This window comes from Chelonia mydas, chromosome 8, assembly GCF_015237465.2.
Source record: "Chelonia mydas isolate rCheMyd1 chromosome 8, rCheMyd1.pri.v2, whole genome shotgun sequence".
Taxonomy (NCBI): domain Eukaryota; kingdom Metazoa; phylum Chordata; order Testudines; family Cheloniidae; genus Chelonia; species Chelonia mydas.
In genome coordinates, this window is record NC_057854.1 from 65,237,886 (window position 1) to 65,264,844 (window position 26,959).

At 38.0% G+C, this 26,959-nt stretch overlaps 1 protein-coding gene across 14 annotated transcripts; it reads left to right on the plus strand.

The window, feature by feature from the left end:
- The first annotated feature begins 7 nt into the window (after positions 1 to 7).
- Positions 8 to 26,590, plus strand: FNDC7 (fibronectin type III domain containing 7). 14 transcript variants are annotated; one of them, XR_006292658.1, is made up of 15 exons: positions 10 to 576; positions 1,049 to 1,182; positions 2,703 to 2,721; positions 4,088 to 4,345; positions 6,743 to 6,997; positions 8,306 to 8,566; positions 9,104 to 9,361; positions 12,037 to 12,291; positions 13,552 to 13,639; positions 13,760 to 13,809; positions 14,363 to 14,617; positions 15,442 to 15,696; positions 16,530 to 16,790; positions 17,673 to 19,878; positions 21,762 to 26,590. XR_006292658.1 is itself a non-coding variant. In XM_043552793.1 (15 exons), the coding sequence occupies exons 1-14, from the start codon at positions 435 to 437 to the stop codon at positions 19,839 to 19,841; spliced, it is 2,673 nt and encodes an 890-aa protein (XP_043408728.1). In that variant the 5' UTR covers positions 12 to 434; the 3' UTR covers positions 19,842 to 19,878; positions 21,762 to 26,590. The 14 variants fall into 14 exon arrangements, 1 of the variants encoding a protein (XP_043408728.1); XR_006292655.1 differs by having other exon boundaries at positions 12 to 576; positions 13,552 to 13,809; positions 17,673 to 17,751; positions 19,810 to 19,878; XM_043552793.1 differs by having other exon boundaries at positions 12 to 576; positions 13,552 to 13,809; positions 17,673 to 17,702; positions 19,810 to 19,878.
- The last annotated feature ends 369 nt before the right edge of the window (positions 26,591 to 26,959 follow it).

Consider the following 26,959-nt stretch of genomic DNA (forward strand, 5'->3'; position numbering starts at 1 on the left):
CTGGCCCTGCGCCGTGACGTATGCCGAGCGCGGCCGGAGTGCGCCCCGGCGGGCGGGAGAGGAGTGGGGCGCCGGGTGGGGCCGCGGGGTAGAAGGCGGGCCGGAGGAGAGGGGCGGGTGTGAGTGGCTCCCCCGGGCACGGCTCCGAGCAGAGGCTTACTGACGGAAACCAAGCGTTACCAATGGGGACCGTGCCCGGCGTCATAGGAGAGGGACATTACACTCCCCTCCACCACAGAGTACTGGCGGACCAACACCAGAATCATGGTCCACATCCGATCAGCCCTGGGCCTGGGCTGTCCCAGTCTTGCAGACAGACCCACCTGCACCAGCAGCCCCCCAATATCAAGTAGCACTCACCACACTATTGCAGAACCTAAAGGCAATAGAGGAGCAGCTGAGAAGCATGCATCAAACTCCATGAGACACATGTGATGCCAGGCCAGATGTCTTCTCTCATCCCCTTCACCTCAAACACAAACCATCCTATTATCCAGTTTTCCTGTTGCCTGAGAACAAAATGCACCTGCCTGAAGCAGCCGACTGAAACTAGTCTTTGGCAAGATGGACACTTATGTAAGTGTGGGAAGTTACTCAAAAGAAATGGCCATAACTACAAAAGGCATCCTCACCTGAAGAAGTCTTCAGTGTAATCAAAAAGGCAGTTCATGGCTTGGGGATTCTTCTGGACTCTGCTTCTTCTGGGTACACAAATAACTATAATGGTTAGAAATGCCTCTTATTAGCTCCAACTGCCCAGGGGATGCATTCAGTCCTATTGTATAGAAATCGGGCTGTGCTGATATATTCCAATGCATTGTACCCGGAGTTGAAAGTAAAGGCTTTACACTCTAGCTGGTCAAACATGGAGTGACTTGTCTACTAACATAGGATGGGTGATACACGCACAGCAATCCAATGCTCCAAAACCTACAGTGACTCCCTGTCCAAAACTAGATTCAGTTCAAAATCCTGGTCTTGATCTTCAAATCTCTGAGTGAGGTGAACCCAGATGATCTCAGGCATTTTTCTCTGTGATTTATTACAGCAATTACATTTACAAGGGATGAGGTCAGTAGCAAGGATTACGCTTGCTGCAAGAGCAAGAGGCTGAAATGGCTGTGGAATGCCTTTCCATTAAAAATGGTAATGACCAGGGGTTTGCAACTTTCAGACACAAATGTAAGACTCATCTCTTTGCAATTGCTTTCCATAAAAATAGCCTTAAGACTCTGCATTGCTTCCCTGAACATAACAAATAATGTAATTTAAAACTATTTATGCATACTTTAACTGAACAAAAAAGAATAATGAAGAGTGGAGGATACAGTATTTTAGATGGACTGTTTTATGTAGTTTTGTTAGTGCCTGGATATCATGGTGATGTCAGATAAACTGCTATAGATTTCTACACAGAAGATTACCCAAGCATATTCTTTGCCACAGTGAAATATGAAAAATACAGGCAGACTTTTAACAAATAAAGAATCACGTATCACAAACTATAATAATAATCTGGAGACAAAAGGAAATCCAAAGATGAACATCTGTGCCAACCACACTAGAAACATTAAAACTGAAAGTAATTTCTACTTCAATGTGCACCATACAAAGAAGTATAAGAAACATACTTTCTCAAATTAACAACTATAGTATGACATTTTCCTATTAAAATAGAGAACAAAACCCAAGCATAATTCTGAACAAAAAGAAAGAGATGGCATTTGGTAGAAATAGTATCACAATATGTAGTGAACTTCAACCAGTAAGACCAAATTCCAATGAAGGTATTTAAACTGGGCTCAATTTTGCTATCTGTTACATATGTGCAATACAGGAATTGCACCTGTGTAACAGAGGAAAGAACAGAACACAGTCTTCCCATGTAACATTTTCTGCATTTTCAGTTGGATGCAGTATGCTTCATTTCACTAAATATTCCTTGCAGCTGCTTATAGGCCATCCGGAACAAGGGAGGAGGAGCTACAGACAAATATTTCTTTTCACTGTCTCAAAGACTAGTCTTAACAACTATAGTGAGGTGATTACTGCTCTATATGGGGTATCTTACTGATCACATCCAGACACAAAGTGTGAAATAAAAGCTTTGTCTGACAAGATGTGCAGTGGAAAAGGTAAATCTTCGGTACTTATTGGATTTATCCTCATCAGTCTTGAAATGGTGAGTTCAATTTTGTTCTCAAACATTTTTAAGAATGACATGTCCTTTTAAAAAATAAACCAAAAGCAACCTATTTATCAAATTTTTATTCTTATTTGTTATTATTATGTTTTTTGTAAGAGTTATACAATTACTTTTCCCCAGACTCATAACAGACCCACAGAAAAACTACGCTATTATACTTTTAGAACACAGTGTCTTTCAAAGTCTGTCAGCAACTGCAAACTTTCCCTTCTGGATCAATGGCCAGATTCAGAGAGGATAATGAAATAGTAATGTGAGCTGCATAACTATGTTAAATTCACTAATAACAGCCTCGTAGATTTACCTTACTACTGTACATACATTTGCATGCTTAAATAAACCAAACAAATAAGTAAAACTGCACGTTAGTAAGCTATGTTCACAAAATACAATTTTAAAGAAGTCATTGTTATTACTGCTAAAAGTTAAATGTTCTCCCTTTTCCCAAAATAATTTTTCAGTTTGTGATTCTAATGTTCTGTATCTTTCTTTTCAGATTGTTTCAGCTAACACAGGTAAAGACTTAAAAAGGTATTTTTACCAGTTCATTTTTAGGTGGACGCTAAGAGAACAGAGAAATCTCTGATTACTAATCCAAATTGATTTTTAAAGTAATGTTACAAACAAAAGTTTCTTAACTAAAATGAAATCAGACTCAGAAAATGTAAAGAATCATATGTTTCTTTATATGATATAATTACAAAAAACTTTCTTTGAAAAATAGTAACCTATGCTACTATATATTTGCATAAACTTTCTAACATACTTCTTACAATATGACACTATCCTTAGCCTACACGCAATTTGCACTGACCAGTACCTTCTTAGACTATACCCATTATCTACACAATCTATTCAGTGTGTGCATGCTTTTCTGTGATATTTTGCCACTCTTAAAATAGCATAATTTTTATTTGAGTTTAAAAATTAAAGATAAATACGCCACACCATTTTCCTTTTCCTTTTCTTCAATCTTGCGTTCTTTGTGCACTGCAGTCTGAGTTTTGGCTGAGCAACAAACGCAGGATTAGGCTCTTACAAGTCATCCATTTAGTATACGTTGTGGCAGTACATATTAGTATATATTTCAATATTCTAGAGTCCTAACCATTACATATTACCATAAAGTTACTACAGTATTTGGGCAATTACTTCAGCATACCGTATTCTTTTCACAGAGATTTTATAAACCACAGGCCTGATCATGCAAGCTCTTCATGTGTGGAACTCTCATTGATTTCAGAGGGGTTTCCATGCACAGAGTGGTACAGGATTAGTCCCACTATTTGCAAGATTACAAAAGCCATATGTAAATAATAGCAGTATTGTCAACCTCAGATGTTAAAAGATCATGAGGCAGCCCTCTAAAAATAATGAAATTTTAAAAACCACCACCAAATTTTGGCTTCTTTTTATTTGCCCTCTGGTTTTTAAGCCTTAGGATATACTTGGGTCACATTTTCATCCTTTTTTTCTGCAACCATGAGACCTAGAAACTCTTTTTAAAATGAAAGATGAGATTTTTCAAGTATTCAGAAAGCTCCAGTAGCTGGGGCTTGAGTAAAATAGCAATTATCATGAGACTTGCAATATTATCATGAGAGCTGGCGACACTGTACACTACAGTGTATAATGGATGATAGAAATGAGCAGAAAAAATTATTTCAGTTATAGTTTAATGCAAAGTTTAATTTTCAAAAGAGATTATTTTGGGTACCCTTCTTGAGGCCCCTTAAAGGGGCCTGATTTCCAAAAAAGTGTTTAATACTTGCTCTCTGAAAATCAGGCTACTTAAACATTTTAAAGAGTCTTGTCCAAACAGTTTGCCCAGAAATGTATTTCAGGTTTCAAAGACTAAAATTTGTTTGGTATTTTTTGTAGGTTTCTCTATATCCATATATAATGTGACATCAAGAAACATTTATCTCAGATGGTCCAAGTTTTCAGGAGCCTTTTCCTACAGAATCACAGCAACCCCCATGAACACAGTAGGCCACCCTTTGCTGGCGCACTTCAATGATGTTCCTGTTATAGGCATTCTTACTTCACTAACTCCCAACACTGTCCACACTGTAAAAGTGGAAGCCATTGATAAGAATGGAATTATCCTGGCAGAAGCACAGACTATGCAGTTAACAGGTTAGTATGGGATGGATTGCTAAGCAAGCTTTCCATTGACTTCAGTAGGGCCAAGATTTCACCCTGTATATTTTATTTGACTTTTAGGGCTGACTCCTACTCATATTGAAGTCCATGGAAGTTTTCCCACTGACTTCAGTGGAAGCATGATCAGCCCTTTCTCTCTCTCGTGTGTGTGTGTGTGTGCATCCCTTGCGTCAGTGCTCACCTAATCACAACTTTCAAAATCAGCTGCCTTGTTTTTAATTGAAGAACACAAAAGTGAGATCATATAAATGTGAAAAACTGACGTTTTATTTCCATTTAGAACCTGATTCTGTACTGTTTAAAGTCAGTCTTGGGCATTATAGAAGAACCTAGATAGACAGTATTCCCTCTTCTCTGTTCCATAACTGATATTTAGTTTTGAAAAAATCAGTCATTTGAAATTCCTTTTAAAAATTATTTTAATTGAAAAACTTTAGAAATATCCTTGTTTTCTTTTCAAAAATTTCAAAATTTTCATCTTATTGAGGAAATAACTAAAATTAAATTCATGGTTATAGTCAAGAAAGTTTAGAATATAATCTACCTCTTTTTCACCTCTTGGTTACCTCAGTCATGGGAGAAATAGCATAATGTTTTAATGTTCTGTAATGCAGTTCTGAAATAAATAATATACTGTGGATCCACTCCTGCAAGCCCCTGGACACACAGCTCCCTTTGACTTGAATAAGAGTTCCTTATGTGGAAGGTTTGCAGGATTGGTCCCCGATTAAGGGTGAAATCCTGCAGTCATTTATCAGACAAACTCCCATAGACTTAATTTAAATTTAAATTTGTACAATATTTTAAAAGAAAAATGTAGAAATGTAGAAAATACTGTTTTTTGTAATTTTTACAAATGGTGGAAAAGGGGACATGCCTCGCTAATGTGGAATGAAAAAATCTTTGGGCCTAGTACAGTAGAGATATTGTTGAAGAGTTCATACTTGTGAAAATATTACGCCTGTAATTGCTGCCAAAGGCTCTGAACTCGTGGTTTAGTTGCCTTGAAATTGGTAGTTATGCTCCAAGGTACATGCTTACATTCTGGATACATTTTCACTTTATATTTAGTGCAATTGGATCACTTGCATCCATTTTGTAAGGTTTCCTGCTCTTTTTGGTCTTTTGTAGCCTTCCAACATATAGAACCTGCTATATGTGCTTATTCAAGGCCCAAAATCCTGATTACTGAAATTTAGTTGGGAGAGTTATAGCTAGGTAGTTTTCTGACTGAAGTACATGACATGTAGTTTTCTGAATGGCTCACAGTAAGGGCTGTTAGAAAAAGGTTCCTTGAGTTGCAGTATTTAACATGTAGTATCTAGGATTCAGTCTTCCCATTTTAGATTGTTTTGTAGAAAGAAAAGCTATTTCCTGTTGATTATAATACGGACACCTTCCACAACTACAGAGCTGGATGGGGCTACAGAGCAATATGGGAAAGATGCACTTAGATTATCTAGTGTGACCATGATCAAAACGTTGGTATTGTCATTAGTAACTTCAATAGTGATCTAAAATAAATCCAATCTTGCATGTACTGTTAGTACGTATTTAAACTAGTTTAAAACCTGCAGTAGTACCACATTTTACACAGGTAAGTCACAGTGCTTGTTTGAAAGACTGTAGAAGGGCACAAGTGTCCCCAAAGATGCAGAGTAATTTAGCATCTCCTCTTCCTCAGTTTAGAAGATGATCACTTTGGGACTTGCAATATTCTGGTGACTGAAGCCATACCAGGCCAAATTTATCCCTGATGCTGTTCTAATGAAGTCAATGCATTAAGGATGAATTTAGCCCACTTTTTACAGCTTTTTAAACATGTTATTTTCTGGCAGCTGGTCATTAGGCACATGATGGATTGGATTAGATTAAGATAAAGTAGATATAACTCAGAGTTAGGGAGACCAAAACCCAGCTCCGTCACTCAGTAAGGTACAGAGAGGAATGACAAATTTGCAGGATAGGGACTACCCAAGTGACTATACAAAACAACCATTCTCCAAAGTCAAAAGACCAACTGAATTGGTTAACGTACCACCATTCCCCTTTAAAGAGCAATCTGAGTACATATATAAATTGCATATCATCAATGCTAACTATATGCAGTTTTTCATTGCTAACTGAACTGTGGACACTGAACAAACATTTCTTTTATTTCCTGGCACAAATAAAACCAATTATATTTGTATTCAATTTAAATTTGCTATTTGATTTAGAGAAGTAAAATTAGAAGTATCAAAGAAATCATATCCCAGTTGTCCTGAGCACCTCCTGCAAAATGCTCAATGCACTTAGCACCTGACAGCAGCAGGTCCTTATATTTGAACATGATTATGGATTTTGAACTTACCATAATTTCATTTTTAGCTCCTGAGATACCTGCTATTGACCAAGCTTATTCAAAACTGAGCAACAGTATCACAGTGGAATGGGCAGCTGTTCCTGGGGCTACCAGTTATTTACTGACTGCACAGGACGGAGAGTCTTTCATTGAAACTATAGTCATAAATTCACCAGGCACAGTGACAGGATTGAAGGCTGCTACATTGTACAAAATCACCATCAGATCTATAAACTCTGGAGGAAGAAGCCTACCTTCGCCTTCAAAGAAGGCAAAGACAGGTAGCTTTTGATTTTATTTAGCAACTGTCATATTACTAAAGTGCATAACATATATGGCTCATGGAATTTTCTAACTATCTTTTAAAATTCTAGTACAGAAAGTAAAAATAGTTCAGCATTTACTGGTGATGAATTAGTGCAATCTTATATTTTAAATATTGAACGTATCACCATTGCAGTGTTCAAGAATATAATTATAGGTATATAGATGTAGTGGCCTCATGGCCAGTGCATAGGACTGGATTTCTGAATTCAGTTCTCAGCTCTGCTTCTGTACTTAACATCTCTATACTTTCATTTCTCATCTGTATAATGTGAATAATGACATTAAGGCTTAATGTTTTCAAAGAGCTTTACCGTCCTTGGGTGGAAGGTGCTATATAAGTGAAAAGTAGACATAGACCTATGCATGTAGTGGAGATACCCAGCTGATAGATTACTGTGCCATATGATACATTGCATTTATCACTCACATTTGACCAGTTCTCAGAATTTGTCAAGATGAGCAGTATTCAGGCCTGGACCAATGATAAAGTCTAATATCCAGTGTCCCATCAAGACTAGAAATGGGAGTTTTATACATCCAGGAAAGAGAGATTCCCAGTCTGCCTGTGGGACACAGCACTGGGAGACTGGACCTTAAAATCAGGACATTTTTATGAATAGACAAATTATGCTGGGTAAATTTTATAGATTTCTGAAGTGTGTGAGTTGTAATTTTTCTCTAAGGCCTGGACAGTTGGCCTTGGTATAAAAAAATTATTGGAACCCATTCAGGGTGACCTACATTACTTATGCATGGCATAAGTAACATAGCTGTCCAAACCTATGACAGTAAAACCTTTATATGTATTTCTTTCTTGTATTGTTTAGTGAGTCAGTGTAAACTTGTGGCTTTACCTTCTAATAGAAAATGTACTCTGACATTCTTAGGGGGTGGAAGGGTTGGGGAAGCAACTGACAGGAGGGTGTAAGATAATAGGACAAAGTAAGGGAATCTAACTGACCTCACGCACTCCTTTTAGTTGCTTTTCTTGCTGCACTTATCCACTTTTCACCCTTTGGTGTGCCAGTCACTTTCACTATTCAAGTCTACTAAATAGTAAATTGGTGCAAACTATGCTAACTTTACCATTTTATTCTCTGATCAATTTATACTACTATTTACATGACCACTGAATTTGGCCCAGAGACGTCCATGAAAGTTGATTCTGTTTACCCTGTGTTGAATTTGGCTATTCTAACTTTTAGACAGCATAGCTATTAATGGAAATCCCAATCGTTAATATATATATTTGTAATTAACAGTCTTGGCTGCTCCGGTCCTGTCTGTAAGTTCTCCAAGTTATGACTCCATAGTGGTGAGCTGGGGAGCTGTATATATGGCAGTTGGATTCTCTGTGTCCATCATGAGATCAGATGGTTTAGGCAGTATGATGAAAGAGAACACCACCCATACCTCCTTGGTATTTACCAGTCTAGATCCAGGAACTCTCTATACCATCAAGGCACATGCCTGGAATGTTAATGGGATACCTGGAGATGATTTCACGTACAACCAAATAACAAGTAAGAACTGTTTTCTCTTCTGAAACCAAAGTTAGTGTAAAATTATAAGTTAAAATAATATTGATAGTAGTATGTGTGTTTTTGACAAGACACATTGCGGGTATATCCTCAGCTGGTGTAAACTGTCCAAATGGAGCTATGACAATTTATGTCAGTTCTAGGTTCAGGAAAGTTCTAGAGGACATGGGTCAAATTTTATAAACTTTACTTAGGCAGATCTACCATTGACTTCAATTAAAGTTTTGCCTGAGCAAGAACTGAGTAAAGGAACTTAGGATATGTCCATTAATCTTTATATAAATATTGAAATTTCAACAGAAATTTTTGTGTCAGAGCAAAATTAGAGTAATTGTTTAAAAAATTCTGTGTAACTGTAATAGGTGTAAGAAGATGGCTGGGGCCTATGTCACAAAAGTTACATTTGGATATAATGTTTCCCAAAATTTGATGATGTTCGGATTCAGGGGTCTGGTTGAGGATCATCTCTATAAAACACCAGATACTAAGTGTATTTACAGTTGTTTCTAACTAATGTAGGTCCTCATGCACCATCAGATGTTCAAGTTGCTTTTGATAGTGGAACTTTGAGGGCCACTGTTTCTTGGATACCGACAGAGGGAACTTTAAATTACAGTGTGACAGCCAGCAGTGGAGCCTCCGAACTGAACTGTAGCACATCTTCCACTTCCTGCACTTTGTCTTCACTCCAGTGTGGTTCTGAATACTCTGTTTATGTCATAGCAAATAATGGTGCTGGATCCAGTAAACCTACAGATGCAGTGAGTTTAAAAACTGGTACGTGAACTATAGTGACCCTTGTATGGCCCATAATATTATTTCTCTTTTGCCATAAAATGAAAGAAGAAAGCAAAAGTTGCCCAAATTTTAGCTTAATATTAAATAGTTTTAGGGGAATTTGCTATACTAATCATTAAGATATTTCAGAACAGTTAAATACTGTCAATGCCTGGCCCTCACATGGTATTACACTCACACCTTATTTTAAAAGATTCCATTATTATGTATATAAACTGCCTCATCATGGTTGTCCATTGCAGCATTCTTTTAAGTGCTGATGTTTCCATAAAGCAGTGCACTGAAAAACTGTTTCGCTGCTGCATTTTACTTTATGGACAAATATTTTTTAAAGAAATTGAGCTATATTTTGCTCTCAGTGACACCAATATACATCTGAAGTAGCTCCACTGAAGTCAAGTAACATTGAGAAGAATCTGGTCCATCGTGTTCATATAAACATATCATTTTTATATCTAACTTTTTAATTATTATATATTTGAAAGTTTGGGGAAATCAGCATTGGGCCAATTTTATCTTTACAGGTAATACAAATTGCGCCTGTCTTCATCAGCCCAGGTTCTTGCATGGCTTGGGGATTTCTCTCCCAGAGGAGGGCAGGCAGTGTTTTACCACCATTGCCCCCTAGGGATTATTCCAGGGAAGGTCAATTTAAATTTCCTTATGGGTTTATTAGTAGAGGTGCATCCCCTGGCTGCTCTGGCCATGTCCCATTCTTAGGCACTGCCATCCTCTTTTGGGGGTTGGTTTCAAGTCCCTCAATGAAGGGGATATTGTAGGCACCTTCACCATTTCCTCCTCCTGCAGAATTTCCACTTCCAAGGCCATATGCCAGGATCTGTGCTATTGAAAACTATGCAGACCCTGGGTGAACTTGGACCATCATTTATGGGGAGGTAGGAGGACCCTTGTGACCTCTATTGGGGCTTCTGTTGCTCCTGTTAAATATTGAGATATTGTGTTTCTTTTATAAGAAAATTAATCCCTATGTTGAAATAAAGCTTCTGTTTCCGTGGCTATCATGTTATTGTGGCACTTAACAGTGTGTATTCTGAAACTTTTGTTGTACGTCATGCATGAAGCGTCACATTTACCCTCTGAATCCTGTGCTAACTTCTTTATTTCTTTGGATTAATTTGAGAATGGCATATTTAGTTGGCAGATACAACAAGCCTGATTTTTCTCTCACACCAGTGAGAATCAGAAGCAACTCCAGTGAAGTCAATAGAGTTACACCAGTCTAAAACTGGTCAAAGTAAGAGGAGAATAGGCCCAATATAAGTAGATGGTGTGCAAGCTTCCCCATACTGAGTGAGAAAAGATAATCTGGTGATTAAAGCACAGAACTATGAGTCAGCAGACCGGTATTCTGTCCCTGTTTCTGCCCCAGAGTGACTCTGCAACTTGGAAAAATAATTTAACCTATTTGTGCCTGCCACCTTACCCTAACTTACTGCACAGGAGTGTTTGTAAGACTTAATGTGAGCGTATTAGAAAAGTGGACTGAAATTCTTAAAAAAATATGCTGTATAAATGCTAAATATTATGAAGTTCTGACCCATACCCAGTTCTGACCTCCAGTGCTCCTGTTATTTTTGTCCTGGGTTACTCTTAAATCAAAGACCACATTTTCCTGTTTGTGCAATGCCGACCACAATGGAGTCAGGGTGCTGAGTGGGTCTTTGGGTGCTACCTCAAATACAGAGGATGATGATTAATAATGATAATACAAAATTGGTAGGTGACAAGATTGACAAGTCTCCATTTCCAGCTAGAGTGATGCCAATACACTGAATTACATACAAATGTTTAGCATATCTGGCATGTAAATACCTTGCAACGCCGGCTACAAAAGTGCCATATGAATACCTGTTCTCACTTTCAGGTGACATTGTAAATATGAAGCAGGCAGCAGTATCTCCCGTAAATGTAAACAAACTTATTTGTCTTAGTGATTGGCAGAATAAGATGTAGGACTGTGTGGACCTGTAGGCTCTAAAGTTTTACACGGTTTTGTTTTTCAGTGCAGTTATGTAACCAAAAAAAGATCTGCATTTGTAAGTTACACTTTCATGATAAAGAGATTTCACCTCAGTACTTGTATGAGGTGAATTGAAAAATACTCTTTTGTTTATCATTTTTACAGTGCATATATTTGTAATAAAATATAATATAAAGTGAGCACTGTGCACTTTGTATTCTGTGTTGTCATTGAAATCAATATTGAAAATGTAGAAAAATATCTAAAAATATTTAATAAATTTCAATTAGTATTCTATTGTTATAAGTGCAATTAATCACGATTAATTTTTTTGACTTAATCGTGTGAGTTAACTGCAATTAATTGACAGCCCTATAAATTATACACACTTTTAGTCTTTTCACACACATACTTTATGTTGTGAACAAGCACCATGTTAAAATAATCACATACATGTCATCCCAGTATCCTTACAAATCCAGATAAGTTGCTCTTTTCTTAACTGGACATGTGCCAACTATTCAAGCTAAACATATCAAACAAATTCTATATATCTTTCATTGATGTTTGTGTAGTAAAAATGTTGCTTAAATAAAATCTTGTGAATACAGTTGTAACCTATTCTCTCCCCCCCACTCCCCGCCCCATTTTTGTTTTAAATCTGGTTTCCCAGTCCCTTGTGCACCAGGAAGTATAACAATAGAAGAGGACAACCCTGGTAAATTGTCAGTCTCATGGTCTAATGTAGATCTTGGAGATTATTATGTGGTTTTTGTGAAAAGCGATGATGGCTTGGAAGTGCACTGCAACACATCCCATACCCAATGCCACTTCCAATCAGATTGTGGTTTCACTTACTTCATTAGTGTCTTCGCATATAACAAGGCAGGACAGAGTCCTTTAGGGGATGTACTCAATTATACTACTGGTAAGTAGCACTTTGTTTATGCAAACATATTTGGTGATTCCCCTAGTAGTATTAACAATAGAGCTAGTTGGAAAATGTTTTTTTTCCTGTAGAAAATATCAATTTTTGGCGAGGAATTGAAAGGTGAAAATTTTTGGCTGCTACCCCAAATTTTGGGCAGAAAACTTTCAGTTTAAAACAGAGCATTTAGATTTTGAAGTGCTGCCGTGATGTTCCATGGGAGTTGTCATGCAAGTGACACATGCTCCTATTTTCCTGTATGGATTGGGCTCCCTGGGTGGACTACATCTCCCATAATATACCACATTCTCCTCTTTCTGATTTACTTCAGTACATCTTCAAAGTCCCTGGCCATGGTGTGTCATGGGAGATACAGGGTGGCTGTGGAACCTGGCCTATAGATGCAAATATTTTGGTGTTCAGTTTTTCAATAGAAAGTCAAAATTTTCTACAGAAGCAGGTACTTGTCACCAAAAAAATTAGTCAAAAACCCCATTTTCGATTGAAAAAGAAAGTTTTTGATGAAAAATTTTGACCAGCCCTAATTAACAATTATCAGTGCTTTAGTAAATATATTTTTTTAAAGGAAAAGGGTTAAACTTTAAATTGTATTCAGTGTTTATTTGAATAGCCAGTTTATCAGTCAAGTATGCCACCAGTTTATAAATTACAAGGGTTGATCATTCAATCATTCTAAAACATGTTCAAAATATGGGGAAGGATGGTGTTATGGATGCACAGGACTAGGAGTCAGTATATCGGAATTCTAGTCCTGGCTTTGCCATAGCTTTGCTGTGTAATCTTGGGTAAGTCCCTAACCTTCCCTGTGCCTGTTTCACAATGTATAAAATGGGGAAATATCTGATTATGAGGCTTAGTTTGGTGATTCATAAATGTCTGAGAACCTAAAATGGAAGGTGCAACATAAGTATACAGTGTTATTTCAGATTAGTGGATTATTACTGAATGCTATCGTAGGGACGCTAAAGAGATGTAAGAATACACTTTGACGATAAAAATTCTGCAATAGAATTCTTTTTGTCCAGATAAGATGAGGGACATGGCACTTTTATCCAAAACTTAATCTATCAAAAAATGAAGGACTTCAATGTGGGGAACATAATTCGTTTTTAAATTTTTGATAATGGAGGTTTCATATAAGAGGTGTTTGTGTAAACAAGTCACTACCCTGTTTAATATGTAGTATTTTTCAGTTCATGAGCGCTGTTGACATTTCCCTGTCTGTTTTGGCTTTTTCAGCACCTTGTTGCCCCAGTGACTTTTACCCAGTGTTTGTGTCCAGCGATACAGTTGAGATTGTCTGGTCTCCTGTCCGTGGTGCTGAAATGTATGAAACAAAAGCTGTTGATGGGGTTGGTGTAGTATTGTGTAATGACACTGCCACAATTTGCATCCTGTCTGCATTGCAATGTAACACCCAATATAACATCACTGTGTATTCTTACAGTGAAATCAGGGGCAGCAATACATCATGTGTATCTAAATATGTGGCAACAGGTATATGGCTATTTTTCTCACTTCTCTTAACACACAGAATAATTAGCTGTTTGCATTGTTGTAATTAGTTAAATAATTAGTTAGGAGTTGTAAAGTGCTTTGAAGGTGGAAAACATAATGTGAGTGCTAAGAAAGGTTATTATAATTCAGAGTTGCAAATGAAAAGAAAATTTGTCAAGATTTTCAAAAATGAGTGCCTAAGATTGGATTCCTAAATCCATAACCAGGCACCTCAATAAGTGGTCAGATTGGAAGCTGCTATGTAATCAGCACTTCTGAAAATGAGATTTATGATTCCAGTATGTATATTTGTATGCAAAACCTTAACATGTCAGTTTTTCAAGAGTTTTTGCCTGTAAAACTCATTTAAAGTCTGTATGTTCATAAACTGTTCCAAATTAGTCAAAGATTATTGACTAGGATATCACTGTCAGAATGAGTTTGTCAAATATCTACAATAATTTGCAGCTATTGACACAGCTATACAATATAAAATGGAAGTTATGTGCTGATAACAACACATCTTAAATCTCCTCTGTCTAAAATATTTCAGCTCCATGCAGTCCTGAAATAAAAAACGTCTCACAGGATGATCTTTCCATAATTAGTGTACACTGGCAGGCCAATAATGATGAAACTATATACACTGTTACTGCTAGAGGAGAGGCTGGATTGTGGCATTGCACAAGTTCCGGAAATTCCTGTAGCATAACTGATCTTCCCTGTGGATCAGTTTTCTCAGTTAGTGCTGTGGCAATTACAACAGCAGGACAGAGCTTACCTAGTTACAGTGTCCCTTTAGAGACAGGTAAGTAGCAATTAATATGTAATTGAAAATATAACGTTTTTCAAATTATATATATATAAATACTGTGGTAAATGTGTGTGTCTTTATGTTCATTTTTTTTTCCCCACAATGTATCTACATGTATTACTCTTTCCTGTTGGATGAAATGGCATCTGCGCGCGCGCATGTGTGTGTGTGAGAGAGAGAGAGAGATCATGTCACTCTTTAGTAGCTACATCCTGCTAAACCCAAATCCAGGTACTTATGTTTCCTGGGTCACTGCTAATTAAGCTCTAATGGCATAATCTTTTTATGCAATGCATGGCTTCCTTTTCAGCACTTTGATCGTTAATGTGGCTGAGAAAACCACTGATATTCTGATGATGCATTGTAGACATTTTTTTTATTAACAAGATCACATCATACTCCTGCGGTAATAACTATCTCACACAATGGGTGAAGAAGGAATAAATCATTTATCTTTTGCTGTTATTATATATATTAGATGTTAGCTATTGTAGAATGCTGAAGTTAAATATCTGACTATTTTGGTAACATTAGCTAAAAAGTACTTAGTTTTCCTCTTTTTTAAAAATTGCTACTAAGATTATTTTTCTTCCTCAGTGCGAGATGGGTTAGGCACTTAAGTTAATGAAAAGACTCCCAGACTTCAACAAGAACTGGATCAAGCCTTAAGATCAGTAAAAATGTGGTTGACAAAACTGGCAGTTTTTGAATAGATTTAAAATAAACTATTTCTAAAACAAAATCATTGACAAAAATATCTGCATAGAACCTCAGTGGACACAATAAAGTTGATCTCCCTTTCTTTGTTTCCTTTTAAGCTCCTTGTTGCCCTAATGATCTGACAGTAACTCAAGTGATGCAGTCTATAACAAATATCAGCTGGTCGGTTGGGGCTGGTGCAAAGACATACATAACAATACTGGAATCACCAAAAGGACTGGCCAAGTGCCACACACTTCAAAACCACTGTCTCCTGGGATGCATTACATGTGGCACCACCTATACAGTGTCTCTGAAAGTGATTAGTGAAACTGGTTTGGCCTCAGACTGCACATATCAAGACTATTCTTCCAGTATGTAAATGATAAATGGAATTGAAAAGAAAAAAAAATCAGAGTATAGTAGGCGGATGATTTATTTTCATATCAAGGTTATGTGTGAGATTAAAGAAATTGCTAAAACCCTTGCAGTTCCGTTTTAAATAGTTAAATATATGTAGGATGAAATTCATGCAAGGCCCTGTGTATCGCTTAAACTTCATGGTAGGGCTGCACTGTGTGGGGTTGAGGCAGACTGACTGTGCAAGGGGACTTTTGCATCCTTTGTGCACTATGGAAGGGGGCCGCACACCAGACCCAACCAGGCCAATATCTACTTGAAGTTTGGAGATGGGAGAGAACATAAGAATGGCCATACTGGGTCAAACCAAAGGTTCATCTAGCCCAGTATCTGGTCTTCCAACAGTGGCCAGTTCCAGGTGCCCCAGAGGGAATGAACAGAACAGGTAATCAAGTGTTCCATTCCCTGTCACTCATTCCAAGCTTCTGCCAAACAGAGGCTAGGGACACAGAGAGGCCAGAGGTTCTACAATTGTGTGGATCCAGTAGCCCTAACATTCCCCATAGTGGGTGGGGAGCAGTAGTGACCAGTATTCCAATGTATGATACTAAACAGTGTCTGCAGAGGGGCTGTATTCCAGCCCCACAGCCAGTTTGGGAGTTTGGAGGGCAACTTTCATTCCCCACCATTGCCTCGTACAATTTCCCTGACTTTGTGTGGGATGATGAACCTTTGTAGGTTGACTTTAGGTATCAGGTGTGAAACCTGTTAAGAAAATTTATAATTTCCTTTCAAGAACAAGCATAATCTGCCATTTAGACTTAATCTTGTTTATTTTCTTTATTAGGTGCTTGCTGTCCTTCTGGGGTGAAATTATATAGACTGCGCAATAATGGTATCCGAATATACTGGCGAGCTTCTGCAGGGTTGATAAAGTATAGTACAGATCTATATGGATCAAAAGGCAATTTCACCTGTACCCCTACTTCAGGTTTGAGTTATTGTGATGTCACCGAGATACCTTGTGGGGATGTCTATACAGTGGTAGTTTCTCCAGTTCCTGAGAAAGGATCAAAGCTTACATTTTGCCCTAAAAAAATATATTCAGGTAAAACTCAATTATAGTCCTTTCAACTATGTATATTTTGTTAAATGCATGTCAGTGGAATTTATAGACTACTTATATAGGGCTAAATTCTGGCTCGTAGTTGGGTATAGTCATATTCCAGAATAAGAGGAAACAAAGATACAGCATGGAGCAGAAGTTTTCTATTCCGGTGCTGGCTCACCACATAACCCACAAAAAGACTACGCTACAGTCTGCAACATGAGGGGCATTTCTGGGTCAGGGCCTAGAAAATAGGACATTTTCTGCTTATGTACTTGGCAGTAAAATGACACACCCCAATTCGCATGGATTTCTCTTGATTCTGCCAGGAATAATCTATATTGGAACAAAGGGCTGTGGGTGTTGAGTCTGGATACTAATGGTTAGTATGTAGATGAAAAGGAATGACAATAAAATGCACAGCAAGGCTGCTTTTTGCAGCATGATTTACTCTTTTGGGGCTTCAGTTTTAGTCGTTGGGTACCAAACCGATTAACTTAAAAGCAGACTAAGAAAAAAAGCAAATGTAATTCTTCATATGTACTGGTTTTCAAATACCTTAATGCTCTTTTTTTAATTAAAAAAAAATCAGAAGCAATACTGATGAGCCACCCTTATAAAAACAAACTGTCTCTACAATCTTCCTGTAAAAGTGATGCTTCATATTAGCAGAATTACCTTGGAAGCACTGAACAAAAAGCCAAACAGTGATTTATTTTTTCATGGTAGACATTCAAATCCATGATGACATTTTTAATCATACTAAACTTTAATGAAATTGCCTAGTTGTATAATATGGCCCTTACTATACAAATTGCTAATGTTTTTCAGCTTATAATTATACACTTAACTTTCATGCCCCTTCTTTGTATTTCATTCTAGTGACCTGCTCTGGAAGTTCTGTTGGAATGGGTATGAGAATGCTGTCAGCGTTTCACCTCTCATGAAAATGGTGGTTCTAGTGAGATATGTTTCTCTTAGAATGAAAAGTACTTTACTTTAAAATAACATTTTCTGGCAGGAGGACTCTCTTAATTCTATCAAAGATAAAACATTTACTCCCAACATAATATGTATTACAACTTCTGTAAGTTACATTGTATGAGACATATATACCATGGCCTAGATAGATCCTCAGCTAGAGCTAAGAAGCACACAGTATGACTCAGGAGGGAGTGTGCAAAGATGGATTTGGTCCCCTCATGTTGGGGCTGCTCTGTGCCAATCCAGTCCTCCAGTGTAAGTCAGAACAGCCAGAAGGCTGCTGTTAAGTACAATGCCTGCCAAAGGCCCCAAAGGGTTCTTATAACAGCCAGGGATTGCTAAGGTCCAGGGGAATCCTAGCCATGTCCATTTTCTCCTGGCCACAGCCCCTACTACAGTTGTAAGAGGGAGGTTGGCAAAGCAGCTGTATGTCAGCTCTAGAAAACCAGAGGATTCCTGAATATGGTATTCACCCTGTGCAAAAAATGACTTAAACCAGTGAGAGAATCTGGCCTTACACATATGTCCAAGTGGGATCCATGAAATTAACTGGAGACATAACAGCACAGACACGTTATACATTTATCTTGTGTCTGTTTGTCCAGTGCCTAATAAAATGCAAATTTTTAACAGTGAGTAAAAACTATTGGAACATCTTACCTGAGGTTGTGGTATTCTCTCACTTAAAGTCTTTAAATCAAGACTGGATGTCTAACTTTTCAAAATTCTGAGGAGTTTCAACCAGCCACAAACAAAAAAAACATGTCAGGGAAATAGTTCATAGTTGTTCCCCAAATGTGCAATTCACACCCCCAAATTACACTTCTTTGAGGCCCAGGAGAGGCAAGATTCAGCTTTGAGCTACTAGCAGCATTTTCTAAATGCCACAGCTGTGAAGTTTGAGCCCTCACAGCCTTACAGAGGAAGAAACAAGAGCTCTATATCATTAAGGAGATTTTCTCCTTTCTAATCAGAACCAGCACTTACCTCTGCCCTTCCAGGGTTAGAGACATTACACTTTAAAGTTGTGTCAGCTTTATATACAGAAAAGTTATTTTACACCACTTTTGGAGATGGCTTCCTTTGAGCCTTGCAGAGTTGGATTCTTGGCAGCTAGCTTTACAGGCATAGGGTTACCAAAAAATGGTCCTAATTTTGTAAAACTCACAAACACATTCCCAAAATATTTTTTCTCCAACATATGCGGCACATACAGAACTCGTGATTGGTGTGGTGTGGTATAAAGGTTTTACTGGTGTTTAGTTGAGGATGGTGCCCATCTGTGGCTTCACCCCTCTTGTGTATTGGGACCATTCCAAACTCATTCAGATAAAGCCTTGTTAACACAGCACAAAATCATATATTTTTAAACTAAAAATAGACTTAAGTGGGACTCTAATCACCACCTACACAGATAAATAGCTATCTCTATATATCTTGAAAAATTAGATTATGAGTGTTTTACAGATATTACCTATATTTTGGCCTGCAGCCATACCACATCAGGCTGTTATCTCACTAGTTCTTACAAGCCAAGCAGTGTGAGGCCTAGTCAGCACTTCGATGGAAGACCTTGAAAAACAGAGTGCTACTGGAAGGGTGTAAGGAACATTATACCCTCTGAATCTGTACTGTCCCAGTGGCCCAGCATGGTGCTACAAGACTTTTATGCTCTTGCATGAGACCTAAAAGTGAGGTCTGAACCACTCAGTCAGCAAAGAGCCCATGGAACTTTTTGAAAGTGTGTGTTCTATCTTTTAGAGCCTGGCCAAGTTAAAATTAATTAAATTTAGCTATATTGTTCCACTGATTTTTGAAGCACCACTTACTTTCCGCTAACAAATTGGTGACATTGTATGGTCCATTCTAAGTTTTTTGTGTGGTTTCAAATGAATAGAATCTTTCCATTCAATTTCCTGACTGAAACTGCTGGGGACACCTGCATAAGCAACTTATTCAAATAAACATTTCTTGTGTGTGTTTGTCATTTTTTTTCTCACTTGAATTTGTCTAACCCTCTGAATTTTTGTTGTAGTGATCTATAGAGGAAAGAGAAGTCCAGAATAACATTTTTCTGGATGGAATCATTGGTTCAGACAAGCAGGTAAGAAAGAGTTTGTTTCACTTGAATGACAACTGTAATTGGGATGTACTAAATGAATTAAAATGTTTAACATTTATGAATCCTTAGGACCCTAGAGATAATGCAGTTTAATAATCATGAGTGAATTTAACGTCCTGAGGACGAGTATACTCATTAGGGATACCTTCTATTGTGTCCAACCCCAGATCCAATGAGGTCTGTTCTCCTGCCCTGCATAATTCTACTCTTATCCCCACTTCAATGAGAGCCATTGTCTACCTCATTAGCCCTTTCTTAATACCATGCTGCTTTCACATTGAGAGCCCCATAACTCCAAGCCGGTGAGGAGACTTGGGATCACACACTCACCTGCTTACTGCCTCTGCTGAATTGAATCAGGAAGCCGCACCTCCCAAGTACCTCTGCTTTGTATCACTCCATGCTGCATTTGGTCTGAAGGCAATGGAGTCACTGTAGGTAGCAGTCTTGACTAGTCCTGCTTGCCAGTGGCCACAAACCCTCCCTGCTTCCCATACAACTCCCCTTGGCAGCCCTAGAACAGCTAGATGTGGATCTGAACCATACCCCCAGATGTGAGCAGCCCCAACCTTTGACATCTCCTACTGGACACACGTTCATTAGAAATGTGCACAGAACTATCTGGGGCCATAAGTCTCCCTATAATACAGTCAATAATAGGAGCTGTGCGAGGGTGCTAAATGTGGGTTGCTAATGTTAAGTAGTAGGTCTGTGTGCAATATCAGCAGTTGTTCTGGAAATAGTTTGTCAGTGAACTGCTGTAAAAATAAAAAAAGCAGTATTAAAATTCTTGAACTATTTGGATTTAAATACTTGGCAGCAGTTTAGTCCCACAAAAGAGAGTTTAACCATCACCTCTCAAAAAGGTTCAAGGCCTAATGTCAAAATGTTTGATGGCTGACACAATTAAAATGAAAATAGAAGGCCAGATCCCCTTAGCAATCTCTTCTTTGAGCAGAGGTGACTGTTCAGCTTGTGGATCTGGGAGGTGAGCAGGCATGCCATCTCCATAGCATAATTTTCCCCCCAACCTTGCTGTAATCCTATGGCAAGGACCAGGCGTGGCAGCCGGAGAAGGAGTAGTGGCTGTTATTCATACCACGCATTGCCTCATTGGAGAGCATACAAATAATGCTGAGCCTTGCTCTCCTAATTCACGGTTATGAATGATCTCATCTTAGAGATAATTTGGGGGCAATAGCCTGGAAAGTGATGGAGCAACAGTTCCTGCAGGTTCCAGGTAGCCATGGAGGGCTAGGAATACAAGCAGACATTGTGGATAGCCTTAGCCTCTGTGGATCCCTCAAGACCTATATAGCTTTTGGACTAACAGGGTTAGGAAGCCATCCCTCCACATTCCTAGATAATGATGCTGTGGAAGCTTTGTGAATGAGAACTTGGAATTTCCTCTCCTCTCTGGAGGCTTTGTGGAGAAACCTTGGGGAGCTTTATTTTATTTATAAAATAACCATTCCTATGTAGTGTGGAAACTCCAGCAGGTCACCATTATTTTAGTTCTTGACAACTGGAAAAATGAAACTGACTAGAAACAAAAGTGAAACTGGTAGTGTATATAGTTTCACTGGACAACTTAAGTGACATTTAAAAAGTAAACACCCACATAATGGGGGAAAAGAGTACATTATAGGCATTCTTTCAGGTTTAATAAACCTAGCTGTAAGTAACGGGTACAGTATTTAGTGGGGAGGAATAGAGGGAGAGAACCATCACTTCTCAGAAAAACAGAGCACATGTTCTGACTTCAGAAAAGCTGATGCACAACCAGTAACAAAATAGGACTTTCTTTAAACTCATTTATGTAGCTGGAAAGCAGACCATACATTTCTTTAAGTTTGTCTTCACAGAATACAGCTATGCAACTCCATCGGGCACATGAATCATCACTTCAGGTCACTTACACAAAACAATCAGATGGAACATTCTGACACTTCATAACACCAGTACTAAAATATTGTCTCTTAATAAAAAGGATTTTTGTTCACTGTCAAATACAAGTTTCCCTCTTTAGGAATTTTTTTTTAAATAAATGAATTGCACTACTTACTAAGAAACAGCTAGTTTTTATTTCCAATTTAGGGTTTGAAAAGGTATGAGAATGTAGAAATTAGCGTTGTTCTGTTTGCAACTCCCCCCAAACAGGTTTTAATGCAGTAGGTTTCTCTTTATAGTCATAACAGCATTTTCAAACATGGGTCCCTAAACTTAGTCATGTACATAGGTGGTCTTGAGCCTGCTTTTCCGGTCCTAAGCAATCAGTTTCTAATGAGGTCAGGGCCAAACATGGGCTGTAGCTTTTATCTGGCATACAAACAACTATTTGTAAACTAATTGGTACACTAATTGTAAGTGAATAACTTTATGATGGTCCTTGATAAAAATCAAATTAATTACATTGAATCAGAACCACCAGCTGCATAAGATTTGCATATCTTAATTACATATCAGCCCTCATTAAACTCAAGCATACTTAATAGAAGACTGTTTAAGAGAAAATGAGCTAACTTTAATTAAATATGTAGGTTTCGAATAGCTACAAACAGCAACATAATTGCACCCAGTTGTATAAACTTACTCTTTAAGAAATGAAGGTTATTCACCTGTAAGCAGAGTTTTTCAAGATTGAATATATGTAAAGTCTTACTCCCCACTCATGTCAACTCCTAATTAAATCAGACTTGAGGCAGCTGGGGCACAATGCTTCCTTTTATAGCCCTGCCTTCAGAACTTTCAGGAATATCAAAGGGGGGAGAGGGCAAGCACTCAGGTACTACTGTTAAAAGGTTCCACCATCAAGGCACCCTATGACTGGAAATATGCGGATTCCATTTCTAACAACTACTGTACGTAACCATTGGGTTTGGGGTTTTTTCATCCGGTGCATACACTATGGAGTCCTCGTCTACTGTGTCCCATTCTTTCTATCTGTTACTTCTATCTATTATAGAAGGGCAGTATATATATCTGCAAAACCTCTTGCTAGAGTAGGCCCCAATACTGAAAGATTACCTGAGCCGCACCTAAGTCAGTGGGGTTCTGTGCAACTCATTTTTTTAAAATCTAGGCCTTTCAAGACAAAATTGGCAGGGCTCACCAAACCATTAACCTAGATTTGGGGGAGGGAGGAAGAAGGATGTTTAAAGAAGCCAGGCATTTGAACGTGTCTGCCAAATCTTCCAAGAACAGAGTACAGAAGTACAGACAGTGGGACAAATCCTGCTCACTAGGCACTATTCACATGAATAAGTTAAACAACAGTTGGCTCCTTGTTGCTCCACATTACTTGCACTTTGTGGTTCTTTATGCTGTATAAACACACAAGGTTTTTCTTGCCTTTTTACAGCAGAAATTTAGTTGAGTCTAGAAGACTTTTTGATAATGGGACAACCGGTACAGGATTAGGGCATCATAAATACACAGATAATGAAACCTGATGGGAGCGATCTTTATTCAAGCCACTTAAAACCATTTGCCTTTAACAGCAATTTAAAATACACTTGAGGGAAAAAAAGAAAAAAAGATTTGTTAAGGTTTCAAACCCTCACTCACCCTAAATGTTGAGTAAGCTCCCACTACATGCTTCTGAGATGTCCCCAGAAGTCCTCCAGTGAAAACAAAGAATTTATATTCCAGCTATTTACCAAGCCAGCTGAAATACAACAAACAAAAGTAGTGGGAGTTAACACTGGCTATGTCCCTTCCACACATGGCAGGACAGCCCAGGCTTAGCTAATGTGGCCAATGGAAACACGGTTCCTTGAGAAGTCATGGTGCCAGTAAGGTGGCACAAAGAGATAAGTCTGTATATGGCTATATAAGAACTGGGTATTAATGTGTGCTTGTAATTTTGATTCCCTTGGGTTCAGCTGGGTTTGGAGAACCTGCATTTTCCAAAACCATTCCCCTTTTAAGTGAGGTATTACTCAGAAGCACTATCATATTTGCTTTGCAGAATTGTTTTGCCCTCCTTCCTTTTCTCTCCCACAGGTTTTACCAGGGAAGGATATGATACTGCATAAAGGACGGCAGGATTTATCTGTAGTATGTTTATCTGTTCTAGGTTTGGCAAGGGTTCAACTTCTATACCTTTCCCCAATTTACATTAACCATTGTATTAGGTGGCATTTCATCTATTGGAAGAACTGCTTGAAATTTACTACTTGCCACACAAACATAAGAAATTACTGCATTAAAGGATTTAACTCTAGGCATTTAGACCACACTAATCACTGAATTTTTAACTGAAAAATACTATGCTTATTGTATACAGCACTGTACTGATACTCTCAGAGGAGAAAATTCCCCATCATTACTGGACACCAATCACTAAACTAGACAGTTAAACAGCAACCTCAGACTTAGAAGAGAATTCTTCCCAATTTTCTTCAGCCAGAGGGATGCCAACTGAAAAACAGGGTTCTGAGCACATGGGAATCAAGTCATGAAAACAGAAAGCTTCTCAGACATCACTTTCTTTTCTCTTCCATCCTCCCAGATACACACTGTTTGCATTAATAAAGTAAAGGTTCTATGGTATGGCATGCCAGGTCAAGATTCTGAATCTAAGTGTAATGCTTGTTCTCATATGCTCAGCAACCAAAAGGGCAGCTGAGAGCTATTGCCCAACTATAGTCTTCTTGCATTTGCTGGTGGTCTGCAGAGGAGACTCAGAGGGTGACAGCTCTTAAGTATCATTAAGACTACTAAAATACACTTAACATTTTTTTCCATGCAAGAAAACTTTAGTTGGCACAAGATGATTATGATCACATGTGGAAGGGGAGATTATCCATAAGAATCTCTATTAAAATGTGAATCCAAAATCTGAGAAATGAAAGAACGCGTGAGGCTGCACTTTTAGAAGTTTGGGTATATTTGCATGTTCGCTTGAAAGCAAAAGTTGAGGATTTTATTCACATTTACATGGAAGATTGTTACTGCTGATGGTTACAAAGGATATAGTATTTCTCTGTCAATGAATCAGCATGCAGTGTTGTTAAGTTACAAAGCAGCATAGGTTTTCACCTCTGAAAACTTAAGCCACTATTTACTTCTGGCTACAGCCAAACCATCCACAAAACTTTTATCCACCATATGAAATATCCAGCTCACTATGATTGAGATAATCTACACAGAAGAATCACAGGACTATAACATTAGGAGCAAGGCAGCAGTGGCTGAGTTGTGGAAGAGGCACCATAGACCTACCTGCTCCTTGATCACCCAGTGCTACCAGTTTTTCACTCAACTATGTAACCCTGCAACTCTCAGTCTCCTTATTTTCGAACTTCATCCACTTGTTGTTTTCATTCATTACATCATATCTCAAGTCAGACTGTAAGCTCCACAGGCAGGGCATGTACTTATTTGTCAGAAGTACCCACCATAATATGTCTGTATTACTGAATGAAATTTGAAGAGTCACATTATTTAACCAAATATTAACAACAGAAATCTGGTCTCAATCAGCACAGCCAAGGAGGAAAATAAATGGAAAGATGTGTTAACAGACTTATCTACTAAGCCCCATATCCAATTCACTAAGAGAAGTAAAACTTTTTGCAAAGAACCAGGCACTACTGAGATCAGTATAAATGAGGAGTAACAGTCAATCATTTAAAACCAAGTATCTGAACTACCTTCTACATTTGTGTTGCTAACCCTTCCCACCCCATAAAGCAAACAGAAACTAAAGTAATCAAAATTGCAAATAAGATGCTGATCATACATTCATTTTCTGACAGAACACATTTGGGGCTTATTGTTTGTTTGTTTTTAAAGCAAGAGGAAAAGATAGAGGGCAACAGCAGTCTGGGTTTTCTACTGCAGTGGATACTCTCACACCCCATACAAGTTTCTCCCCAAACTCCAATTTCAAGCTCAATTACCTATCGGTTTAAAAAAAATCACGTAAGGGAGTAGCACCTCAATACTAGAAAGTGTTTCTCTGCTGCTGGGGGGAACACCAGGAAGAACAACAATACATTTAGAATTAAAGGTGACCAGAAAAAAAAAATTGAGCTTGAGCTACCTTTGCTTCTTTAATACAGAAACGAGCTGATTTTTTTCCTCCAAAATATTTTCTTTTTGCCTTAGTAATTCAGGCACTCGCTATTTATTCTGCAAGATCAGGGACAACTAGAAAGTTGTTTTACTACAGTAAATTAATTTAACTAGATTTATTGACATATACTATGAAAGAAAGAACAGGAGAAGGAAAGTGACTGCATTAAACACTTGTTTAAACTTAATACCTAGAAGTGCTACATCATACAAAAGCAAAGGGAGGGGAGCGGACGACACAAACCTCTTCTTTCACCCTCAGGTCACTCAAACCACCAATGATCCACATTTCAACAGTCTTAAACCCTGAGTTAACCAGATTAGTCTTTATACATTGACCTATTACTTTGAAGTCCCAGTCCATACACAGTATCATTTTCCTTTAGAGCAAGGCATAAAGAAATCCACACATACATCTTTTCAACTGGCAATGAACATACGGGGAAAAGCTGACACCCAGCACAAAGGAGTTAATCCAGTGTTTATTCCAGACTGATGGTTCTCCTCACTCAATATACAAGACATCAGAACAACCTACCAAGCAGAACTGGACTTTTATTATATGATTTTTCCATAGTGCATTTTGGTATTACCTCCTACTAGCTAATCTGTTTTAAAAACTTATTTACTTTTCCCACTGCTGGAGATGAAATTTTCAGCTCAGAACAGCAATCTTTACTATTTGTAGAAAACATTATGAATTAAAAAAAGGACACTATCAAGGTATTTCTTATTTTAAATATGTTTTTCATTTATAAAAATGCTTTGGAAGTCTGAAACTAAAATCTGTTTCTTGGCAAAAATTCTCCTTCCTACCTCCCTCCTCCATTCTCACACACCATTGTTAGCCTAGGATTATGATGAATGACAGGTTAACAGCACTGATTTTTTAAAATGAAAAACTGAAGAAATTGTGTTGAAAAGAAGAGCAAATTTACATGGACTTTTTAAACAAGAAAGAAAAAATGCATAGGTAGTTATG